Raw genomic sequence first — 12,288 nt, 5'->3', positions numbered from 1 at the left:
ATCTGAGTCATGTGCATAACTTTCAGAATCTTCTACATCTCATTTATAAAGTTCTGGGATCCTCCTAAACTTTGGATCCAATGAAGACTGGTGGATTCATCCTTAAAAAGTCTCTAATCCTTGTACCCGGAGATGGCTCTTGAGAACTAGAGCTAGGGAATGAAGTGATTTGACGGCCTGACTGGGCATCTATCGACTGGTGAGCATAGAATTGCTCTTGTAAACTCGGCCTTAAAGGTCATGGTAGGTTGAGCAGTTTGTTGAACTTCTTGAGTTCCCTCATCATTCTCCAGCTCAGCTGGTCGAGTTCGATTTCTGGTCTGCATTCCAGATGGTGGTAGAATCTCATTGTTGGCGACGTTCCTCTCACTTAGAGTGCGTTTTGAAGGCATGATCTAAAAACATAAAACACACAAATTCGAAGGAGATTTCATAAAGTTAAACTCTATCGCATGAACTGGAGTGTGAAAGAAGTGAAATAATTCATAAAGCCCTATAGCCTCCCCGTTTAGAGTACTTCACACTGATAAAAAGGACTCTATTAGACTCGACTTCATAGACATCATAAGCTTCTTGAACTTTGTGCTCTGATACCAATTTTGTCATGTCTAAGATGTAGACTCTAGGGGCATTACAATATCATTCAAGAATTGGGATGAGTTTTAAACCTCAAAACACTATCAAATTCAAATACTAGCACTATATAGTTAAGGAACAATGAGCCAGCTGTAAGAGTCATTTTTGAAGTGATAAATTACAAATTGCTACAAAAAGAAAAATGGATTTTTTAATTACTATTAAAATTTATTGTTTCTGCGTAAATGTAAATGTAAATAAAATTAAACCAAAAGAAAAAGTGTAAGAGCCCGTTTGGATGGGCTTATATCCCTTATATTTTATTTTAATTTTCAAAGTATCCTCTCAGCTAAAGCCCTAAAATATTTGTTCCTCATTTCTTCCGCAACAACGTAGACTCCACGATCTCTATTCATCATCTTCTACAACAGCGCAACCTACAAATCTAGTGGTCCAGCTGGTTGGTTCTACAACTTTGCCACTAAAAAGGCTTCATCCGATTGCTCTACTTGGGCTTCTAAACAAACTTTCAATCTTGGTGGCTATTTGAGTAAGTTTTTTTAGCATCTTTTTTGGTCTTTGTTAGTTCTTGATTGATGGATCTCGTCAAATCTGTAAGGAACTTCTATTATTTGATACTTTAATTAACTTTTCCTAATGTTGCTGAGTTTTCGAGCAATTTTAGGGAGAGAGAAATAGCATGATGTCTTTGTGAACCTTGAGAGCAGGATTTATGAAGGTGATGTGTGGTCTATAATCAGGTTGTTAAATGTCATTGTATTAATTGGCAGTGTTTGGCTAGTCTCTGGCTTTTTGCTGGTAAAGATAAATCATTTTGAAACTTCTCCATTTCTGTATGCTCTGGCTTCAATTAAATACCTCTGATGATAAAAGATAACATGTGAAAATTGTTGTTAACATGCAGAAGTAGCTCTCTAGTAAATCTAAAATATTTTGGATGTTTGTAAACCTGTTGATAGTGCTTTGAGATATTGAACTTGGTGATGTAAAAATTTAGTTATTCCCTTTCTTTTGATTATTCTCCATTTCTTAGTTTTAGGGTATTGACACAATAAAACATATGATTCTGATTTTCAAATTATTCTAACAAAGGTTGAACTTGACCACATGGATGATATTCTTAGTCATATGACTTAATTATCAGTTATGTTGGATTAAATGGAATTGATGACGCAACTTAAATATGACTACGGCTGCTGCTTCCACTTCTTCTTTTGATGTTGCAGAGTTCATAAACGTTCATTTCTCCTTTCTTCAGATTATTTACATTCAATCATGTCAAAAACTAGTAAATCATGAAGTAATGCTAAGTGGGATGATGATGCCAATATTAAATTTATAGATTTGTGTGAAAATAAGATTAGACAAGGACGTAGACCACACACTCATTTAAATAGAGATGGATGAAATAATATTGTTGAAGAATTCAATAGAGCCACAGGAAGAAACTATGATAAAAACAAATAAAAAATCATTGGGATAACATGAAAAAAGATTGGATTCTTTTTAAGAAGTTGATGAGAGGGGAGACAGATTTAGGATGGGAATACAATTATGGCAGATGATGATTGGTGGAAGCAAAAAATTAATTATATTTTTCTCTATGTCTTTCTTTTTTCTTTCATTGTTAAATTGCTTGGTTAGTTTAAAGTAGTTTTGATTTTTTTGTTATAGGAGGATGATCGATACAATAAGTTCAGGAAAATAGATCTTTCACTTATATGATATCGCTATGATGCATTGTTTTCTAATATTGTTGCTACTAGGAAAGAGCACATGCAGTGAATCAAAAACAAATGTCTGGGATCGGATTAGATCTTGATGAAGAAGGAACAAATAATATTGGTGGCTATGACAAAGAATACTTTATCAATCCTAGTGATGAAGGGAATGATGAAAGTGATGATATACAGAATGTGGATTCTATTATATTTCCTAAGCAGACACTTAAAAGACGAGGTTCAATTAATGATACTGGCACTAGCAATCAAGTCAAAAAAATAAGGCAAAATCTAGTGCGGCATCATTGAGAGAGGATATACACTCTTTAGTGGAGTTTATGTCTAGTAAAAGCATTACTACATGCCTTTCAGTAGATGATCTCATCATCGATAAGTGTATGAATATGTTGGCAAATTTTTCTGATATTCCTCCTGGGAGTGAAAAGTACAACTATTTTTGCAACATGTTTCTTAAGAAGGATCTACGTCAATTATTTCTTAAGATGAAACTGATGAAGCTCGAAAATCTTGATTGGAGTATAACTATCAGTGAAACCTTAAGAAAATGGGCTGATTGCATTGCTATGGTTAAATGTTTTTATTGTTTAATGTTCGAACATTATGATTGTGCGTGTAAACTTTACTTATTGCTTGTTGTTTAGACATTGCGGTTGTATCCCTAAATCTTATGATTGTACATGTAAACTTTATGTATTGTTAATGTTGTGTTGACGTTGTAGTTGTATCTTTAGATCTTATCGTTATTGTTGTTGTGTTGTCTTTAATGAATGTGGGAACTTTATGTATTGTTGTGGTTGTTTTTCCTTGATGGAATAGTAATTTGAGATTTATAATGTGATTTTTTGAAGATAGATATGAGTGAATTGAAATGATGGAGTTTTTAAAAAATCTTAAAATTGGGTTGTTGGAAAAACTTTCATTCTTTACTAATTTGAGTCATTTTCATTTTCATTTAAATAGAGAGTTGGGATATTAGCAATGTGGTATCTCCTTTTTTAGGTGATTTATTAGATGACGAAGATCAAGAACTAGAAGAGATTCTGAGAGAGCAGAAGGAGTGGATGGCTTTATGTCATATAACACATAAATATATTTTGATGTATTATGAAAAATACCTATGCAAAGAACCTTATCGTACATCAATGCGTTCTAAAAATGAGTTTATCCAAGAGATATTAAGAGGAAATGAGACTCGTTGTTATGAAAATTTTGGACTGAAGAAGGCGATGTTCATTGATCTATCCAATGACCTAACTGATAAATATGGGCTTAAACCCACTCGTGGAATGTCTATGCATGAAATGTTAGGCATATTCTTGATGACTTGTGCACCATGGAGTTGGAAATCGAATGATACAAGATATCTTTCAACATTCTGGAGAGACAATTCATAGGCACTGTCATAGTGTTTTAAAGACCGCTTGCAAGCTTGCAAGAGATATCATTCAACCACATCCAAATTATAATTGCGATGCTCACAAGCCATGTAAACAAAGATATCTGCCTTTCTTTAAAGTAAGTAACCCATTTATGATAATTTGTTATTCTGCATTGTATCTTTACTACCCTTATATAACAAAAGCTTTATGATAGTTTCTTGCCCCTTAGAATTCAACGAGAAAAAAATGGATCCCAAGTATCTTATTTTACATTCACTTTTTGTAGGACTGTATTGGAGCAATTGATGGCACACATGTTAAAGCTAGATTACCGCAAGATCAAGAGATACCATATATTGGACGTAAAGGTTATCCGACTCAGAATATTCTCGTCGTTGTTGATTTTAATAGGTGTTTTACATTTGCATGGACTGGGTGAGAAGGCGCAGCTCACGATAGTTCGTATATTTGCTGAGGCTCTTCGTAGAGAAGAGCTCAACTTTCCACATCCACGCGAAAACAAATATTATCTACTTGATGCAGGATATTCACACATGAAAGGATACATGGCTCCATACAAAGGAAATAATGTAAGATATCACCTAGCTGAATTTCGCCGCAGTGCAACTCGACAATTGCAAGAGCCAAGAGGACACATTGAGAAATTTAACTATTTACATTCTTTTTGTAGAAATATAGTAGAGCGCACATTTGACGTTTGGAAAGCAAGATGGTCTATTTTGAGAGACATGCCATACTATCACATTGACACATAAATGAACATCGTACTTACTATTATGGCCATTCACAATTATATTAGAAAGAAATGCAACCGAGAATGAGAGCTATATTCCATCGGTTGATTCTAATGATATTGGCACAACTTCAAGAGCTAACAATGTAGATGTCGAAGATGTAGGAGAAAAAAATGATGTCTATTGGATGGGGTTTCATGATATGATTGCTAGTAACATTTCTAATGTTTGATGCTTGTATTATATGAATATTTTCCACTTTTTATATTTATAATGGAGTGCTTTCGGTTGTATTAGGACTTTTTATTTTGTGTCAAATTCTCCATCTTTGACACCCGTGCTTTTTTAAAACACTGCTTGAAACAAGGAAAACTAAGGCTCTATTTGTTTTTAAAATTGACTAAACATATAAAGTGCAAAGCATTAACATTTTGGTGTATTCCACCACTAGAGTAAATTCCATATTCAAGGGACTATTTGAAAAAGAAAACTCAACAATGAATGTGATAAAGAGGTTCAATTGAGTATGAAATAATTAGTTCTACTGAATTTGTAAAAGAGGTTGTGACATGTGACTCAGAAAAAGAGAACACGTAAAATAGGTTAGTTAAAGTGTAAAGTATTTATTGTATATCTCTCCAAAAAGTCACGTCTATATTTAAAATCTAATAATGATTATTAAGATGTTGTACAATGAAGTTTGGTGATCGATGTATGGTGATTAGTTGTGGATATGATTGGCAATGGAGGTGAATAAGTGTTGGTAGAAGCCAACTTATGGTGGTGGCAGTGGTGGAAATGTCAAGTAGTGGGGGTAATTGGTAGTTGTATGGTGATAGTGAATAACATAGTGGTAAGAGTTTGCATTCACAAGAATTTATAAATGAAAATTTTTTAAGGACTATACACGAGAAGGACTTTCCAGGAACAATACAGCAGCCAAAAACACACTCTACAGAGAAGAACTCAACATTTATTATTAGTGCCAAAACGTATCATTAAATTTTGTAAAATCCACTCTTCACCGTTAACATAGGATATATCTGTTGAAGAAAGAAGAATGGTTTAATTAATATTTTTATAATTAATACACAACTCTTCATTCCAAAATAAGTGTCTCTTTTAGCTCATGCACCCCTTAAGTAACATGTATTTATAAAAAATTAACTTAAATAAATATTTTATAGTGAAAGTGATTTTACAATATAAATTATTTTTGATTTAAATCAACTTTAGAGTTTAAAAATCTTTTAAATCAACTTATTATGGTGTTAACAACTTTAAAGGTATTTCAGTCATTTTGACAGAAAATATTATTTGCCAAACACATCAACAACTTATTTTCAGTATAAACACTTTTATCCAAATATTCAACAGCTTATTTATAAGAATAACTTTCAACACGTAAAAATTTTAAAAGCAATTCATATATAAAAGTCATTTTTTGGGGCTCTAAAAAGAGAGCGAGAAAGTTAACGACAATATAAGAATGGCAAAATGGCGTAAATAAGCAAAGAATGAGGGGTAGTTTTCACAGGCAAATTGCAACATCGCTTTCTTTAGCGAAAACAACACGTGTTTGACATGCGGATTCCTTTTATTTTACTTAATTTTAAAAAAAAATAATTTAAGAAACAACCGAATACACTAATAGAGAAAGTTAGGATAATAAAAAAGAAGAGCAAGTGGAGAATAATCAAACAACAAAGAGCACGTCTTTTAAAATAAAGTACTTAAAGGTCTCCATATATTCCTCGTGCTCAACCACCCCCACCCCCACCCCCACGTCCTCTTCCGTGTTTCATTCAAACAGTCAATATATATATTCATGTGCTCTTCCACCATAGTGCTTCAACTTTACTTTGTCATTTTCATTCAATAAAAGAAAAAACAGGAAAAAAATATCTACAAATGGCTTCATCGGAGATTGTAGATTCCGGGAGATTTTCCGGTCAGAAATCTCATTTCTCTCACACATGTAACTTGTTGAGCCAATACTTGAAAGAGAAGAAAGGTTCTCTTAGCCTTGATATTCACCGCAATTTTGTTTCAGCTGGTATGATTTTGCAAAGCCTTTTTTGTCATATTTATTTTGGAGTTAGTATTTGATTTCTAACATAAGAGTACTTTGTTTCAACAAACAGGTTCCGCTACTATGGATTTGTTGCCAATGATTGAGAAATCAGGTGAGAAATCCATGAATCTGTTCCCTCAAGCTGCAATGAAGACTGAATCGGAACAGGACAAGGCACAGATGACGATATTCTACGCAGGTCAAGTTGTTGTGTTCAATGATTTTCCGGCAGATAAAGCTAAGGAAATCATGCTTATGGCTAGTACTAGCAAGGGAAACAACACACAGAATCCTGGAAAACAAGTGGGATCTGCTGCCGATTTGGTTGCCCCTGCGGTTAACAGGGTCCCCAGTTTCGGAAACACTTCGATCCAGGAAAATCAAACCATTGTTTCTGGTAATAATTTTCCCCTTTGGAGTGTCCTTGCTTGTTTCTCTTTCTGGTTATTAATAGGATTTTCCTCTTTGTTTTTGCAGATTTACCAATTGCGAGAAGAGCTTCACTAACAAGGTTTTTGGAGAAAAGAAAAGATAGGCTGACTGCAAAAGTACCTTACCATAAACCAGTAGCAGTTCCTAAGCAGGAAGAAAACAAGGGATGGCTGGGATTGGGTGCTCAATTTCCAGTGAAAACTGAGCAATACTAGCACTACTACTTCATCTTGGCATTGAAACCCCAAAACTTAGATCTGACTATTATTATTAATAGATTTCTGTAATTAATTAAAACCAGATATATGGTTGTTTTCTAGGGCATGGTATTCAATTCATCATCCCTCAAGTTTTCATTTTCAATGAAATGTGGAACAATTTCTATGTGTATATTGTACTCTTTTAGCATATTAATTACCTTCTTTTCTTTTATATATTGCTTTGCTTTGATCTGAGATGCGAATATTAGGAGATTTAACAGTGAAAATGAACATTAACAATAAATAAAAACCAAATAGGCGACAGATTTAGGTGGATATTGGCTTAATCGATTTTGTATGGATCTTCTTCTCCAAATAATCTTAACTTTTTTGTTTCTCACTCCTTTGTCTTCTCCGCTAACTGATCTTTACCTTTACCATCTATCCATTGTTTTTGTTTACTTTTTAAAGATAACAATTAGTAATATTTCAAGAGAGAGAGTAGATAGATGATATGATAATTAATCTTAAAAAAGGATGACCCACCAACATGAAACTCTTCTTTTATTTGGACCCCACTATCCCAAACACGTTTTACCCCAGAAAATTAAAGTAAAGCTATAAACAACTACTCCTTCCGTTATCACGGATATTAATTACTTTTTCTAATTCATATTATCTGAATGTATACCCTTATTATTAAGAAAAAAGGTTTAGAACATAAATTAAATAATACTTTATCTTTTTAATGGTTTTCAAATTAATTATAAATATGAGTAATTAATTTTTTAAAATTTATTAATTAAAAGGAGTAATGTTTAATTTTTTTTATAAAAAAAGGTCTAGTCACGGAAGAATGATGTATAGTGATGGTGGTAGAGAGAGAATAATAGGGCACGCGGTTTCGAAAATAGCAACGCGGAAAAAGGGGTGTCATAAATGCCCGAGAAAGAAACACATATGGAAAAGGTATAATGTATAAACAAAGTACTAGCAGACTTGTAGTTGGCTACTGCTCCATTAGATTCTTATAAACTTCTAGCAAAAAAAACAAAAAAAACTATTCGTTATAATATAAATAATAAAAATTACTTAAAAGAGTTTTTTTTTTATAAATAATTATTGATTTTAGCATAATTTTTTATTTATTATCATATTAAAAGTGAATTATGCATGTAATATTAATATATTATAACTATTTCAAAAATATATTATGTTTGTTTAGTAAAATATTGACATAGTATATTATAATTGTATTAAAGTGTCAAGTGCGTGATAAATGTATTACCTATCAATAAAATTTATATTATAGGTGTTTTATAAATTATTTTTGTAATATGTATTAAAACTGTATTATAAATATATTATAAGTGTTCAACGAAAATAAAAATATTATTGCTATAAATGATAAATATTTTGTTAATACAATATATCTATGTGAGTTTTCCATATATATATATATATAATAGACGTTTTTTTCATTATATTTCAATTATTATTTTTAAGTTGAAAAAATTATTAAATTTCTTGAACTATTTGAAATAGCTTACATTTATCTTTTGTATCAAAATTATTTTTGTCAATCTATTTTTTGGATCATAAATATTAGGCTGGGCGTTTGGTATTCGATTCGATATTTTTAAAGTTTGTGTTCGATAATTCGATAATCGATAATTCAAAGTATATACCAAATACCGAACTTTCAAACTTCGATTTGGTAATTCGATAATCGGTAAATCAAAATTTAATTCGGTACGGTATTTGGTAATACCATATTGAAGTCGAAGTCCACACGGAATATGTTAGTACATCATATTCACAATAGCAACAATAAAAGTTAAAAGATGTGAAGCTTGTAGTTGCCTTCATTTTTTTTGCTGCTGCCTTCATTTTTTTGATGCTGCCTTCATCGGGTTCTAACAACCAAGCTGAAATTAAAGTTGCTGCCTTCATTTTTTTTTCTTTCCTACACTAGTATAGTTTCTTTTTGTATGCATCTTCTATGCAGGTACATGCAACATCACTTTGAAGCTGCAGTTTGATGTGAAGGATCACTCTTCAGATTAGTTATCTTGATTCTTGCAGTTGCAGAGCTGTAACATCCAACTCCAAGTAACAACTTGCTGAGCTGCAGAGCTTCAACTCCAAGAAACAACTCTTCAAGGAACTTCACACTTCAAACCTGCAGCACCACCAAAGCTGTTGCAGTTAAGCTTCCATAAGTGCAAGATGCAACATACAATAACCTACAACAACAACATCCAACAACAACAACAAACACCTGCAGGCTGCAGCAACAACAGCAACACCTGTAGCAGCTACACTACAACAACAACACACAACAGCAACTCAGAAACAGTAGCAGCAGAGGAAACAGAGAACAAGACTTCATTGTAACCTTGAAAAAGTTAGTCGACTTGAATTAAACTTATAACGCATTACAATCAAACCTGAGCCTCAGAAATAATAGCGGCAGAGGAAACAGAGAACCACCCCTCTTTGCTTATCAATATCACCACCAAGAAGCAATCCATATTCTAATACATCATAGCTTGGAATTTTTGCTCAAAAAATAGCTCTTCAGAATATCCATAAGTTAACTGATCCAAAATCTGCTTTCACTGTTTTTCAGCTTGAACAATGTAGTCAATATCATCCATACCTAAAAAGAATTTAAAATGTGTCAACAATTAAACTAAGTAAAAAAATATAAAAATAAAATACAAAAATATAAAAACATACCAAGTTCAAATTTCATAAGATCATTAAAATCATCTTCAACATTTATGGGATAAGGTTCATTTCGACGCCAATCTTGAAGACAAATAACAGCTTGCACCAATTTTGGAGTTAAAGAACTCCTAAATGAATCAAGAATACGGCCTCCGATGCTAAAAGCACATTCCGATGCCACACTAAAAATTGGAAGGTAACATTTTTGTGTGTGAAGGTAACAAGTTTGTACTCTAGACCAATATTGAGGTACTACTGAATAAACCTATACAAAATGAAGTATGAGAACAAAGAAGCTTAGAAAATACAATCCTAACATGAGTCTAAAACTTGTAGGATTGATTCTGCATCTACAAGGGAGATCTTTGTTCACCAAAAATAAAATAGCAATCATTCATTCGGTAAGACTATTAAAAAATAGGAGAAGAGAAGAAGAAAGATTGGAAGAGGAAGAGGTAGAGAAGCAAAGAGAACTTACCTTCAAGAATTCGCAGCAATGATACCATGTTTCTTAGCTCATTCTGCATCAGCTAGGGCTGGGCGTTAATAGCGGTGAAGGTGAAGGCGTGTGAAGGAGAACTCATAACTCACTGAAGAGTGAAGTATTGAGGTCTTAGTGTTTGGGACCTAGGGTTAGATAAGTTAAATGAGTAAAATGACAATTGGGCTGATTATAACAATGGCCCTATAGCCCTTTATGTTTAAAAGGATTTTTTTAGGCGGCCCAACAGGTAAATACCGAATATCGAACGGTATATTTATAAATATCGAATATCGAAATGTTAAATTTTTGTACCAAATACCGAACCAAATTATCGAATATCGAAATACCGAAATAGCCGGTTCGGTTCGATAATTCGATTTTCGATATTTTATGTCCAGTTCTAATAAATACCCTTACGATGTTAGCCTTGCCAAATAAGTCATTTAGATTTTGGCATGACAGTCCAACATGGCCAAAAACGGTAAAATTGTCTTTAAACTATTAAAAATAGCTCGATTTTACCCTTTGGTTTTCTTTTGGTGTCAAAAAATTCAGGTCTTCTAGTCTTTGGTGTATTTAATGGATTCATTTTCTTTTGTAGAATTTTTTGTGGGTTTAACGGAATTTTTTTATGCCGGAATCTTTTTTAAAATTCAAGTTTAAATAAATTTAAGTATTAAAAAAAGAAAAAATTTAAGATTATTTTAAAACTATTACAAATTAGGTTCATGTTCGAATTATCCCAAATTTTATGAAATGAACTTTAGCAGGTAAATAAAGTAAGATTGTTTGCAAGTTGTTAAATAACAAAGACTTAAAGTTTTTGTTAGGTCGAAATATTTCACATAAATTAAAATAGAGAGCACATTAATAATATGAAAGAAAGATTTTAAAAAATCTAACATCTTTTTATTCAAATATCCGATCTTCTTTCTCTCCAAATTAATATTGTTCAGATCTTGAAATATTATTATTTTGTAGAGATATTATTTAATTAATAAATTAATATTTATTAATTTAAATAGTATTTTTGAGATTGTATGAAGGTTAATTTTGATTATAATGTTTGAGGGATAAAACCTCAAAGAATTTAAATGAATCCACTTGTGAAAACAATACTAATGAAATTGAGATCATGATCAATGATCTCGGTTATAATAATAAAATGGATGTCAATAGCCACTGAATTACTTAGGTAAAAATAATACATGTTTTGAGATCTAGAACTTAAAGAAATTGTGGATACCATCAGAGAAAACAATGTTAATAATGAAGTTGAAGGCGATACAATATCTTTGTAACTAGTTATGCATAAGAAATCACTTATCACATTTAGAACTCTTCACAATTTTTGGGTGCAAGTCAAGAAGACAACACCGAAACTTATGGATGCAATAAGAAAAGTTAGAGTTGTATTTCAACTAGATTTAAATTTTAAGCAAAAAAATATTAGAATCATTTTTCACTAAATTATTTTAGATATTTTTGTAATTTTAAAAATTATTAATCTATAATATTAATGAGATCATATATTTATATAAGGGCCTTTCGAATATACATTATCTTATTATCTTATCGAAATCAGTATTCTTTTCACTGACCCAAATCAGAACTCGAGAAAAATATTATTTTATAGAATTTATTAATTTATCAAGTATTAATTTAGTGAGGTTCTATTATTATATTAATAGTTAATAATACAAAAGGCTAGTTGTTATTTACTTGACTTTATTTTATTTGGTCTTTAAGTAAGTGTCGTATTATACCGTATGCAACTTAACTTAGGTCTCACTATTTAAAAAGTTGCAAATAGTTTTATTTTATTTGTATGCTAAAGTTCATTTCACAAACTTTGAGATAATTTTGAACTCAAACTTAATTTGTGATGGTTT

The 12,288-nt window shown here is 31.7% G+C and overlaps 1 protein-coding gene, 1 long non-coding RNA gene and 1 pseudogene across 4 annotated transcripts; 2 read left to right on the top strand and 1 right to left on the bottom strand.

Moving 5' to 3' along the window:
• Positions 1 to 1,872: 1,872 nt before the first annotated feature.
• LOC129892771 (L10-interacting MYB domain-containing protein-like) lies at positions 1,873 to 2,892 on the top strand (annotated as a pseudogene).
• Positions 2,893 to 6,306: 3,414 nt separating this feature from the next.
• LOC129891934 (protein TIFY 10A-like) lies at positions 6,307 to 7,369 on the top strand. The gene is made up of 3 exons (XM_055967425.1): positions 6,307 to 6,529; positions 6,618 to 6,944; positions 7,025 to 7,369. Exons 1-3 carry the CDS (start codon positions 6,385 to 6,387, stop codon positions 7,192 to 7,194), a joined length of 642 nt encoding a protein of 213 aa, XP_055823400.1. The 5' UTR covers positions 6,307 to 6,384; the 3' UTR covers positions 7,195 to 7,369.
• Positions 7,370 to 8,879: 1,510 nt separating this feature from the next.
• Positions 8,880 to 10,562, bottom strand: LOC129892101 (uncharacterized). Of its 3 annotated transcripts, none has more exons than XR_008767269.1 (4): positions 10,391 to 10,562; positions 9,922 to 10,177; positions 9,461 to 9,841; positions 8,880 to 9,361 (listed from the first exon to the last, which is right to left on the bottom strand). It is a non-coding gene; the product is annotated as an uncharacterized LOC129892101 (long non-coding RNA). The 3 variants fall into 3 exon arrangements; XR_008767268.1 differs by lacking the exon at positions 10,391 to 10,562 and having other exon boundaries at positions 9,461 to 9,502; positions 9,630 to 9,841; positions 9,922 to 10,370; XR_008767267.1 differs by lacking the exon at positions 10,391 to 10,562 and having other exon boundaries at positions 9,922 to 10,370.
• Between the last annotated feature and the right edge of the window lie 1,726 nt (positions 10,563 to 12,288).

The sequence above is a fragment of the Solanum dulcamara genome, chromosome 6, assembly GCF_947179165.1.
Source record: "Solanum dulcamara chromosome 6, daSolDulc1.2, whole genome shotgun sequence".
Lineage (NCBI taxonomy): Eukaryota > Viridiplantae > Streptophyta > Magnoliopsida > Solanales > Solanaceae > Solanum > Solanum dulcamara.
This window is presented reverse-complemented; position numbering and strand designations above follow the sequence as displayed.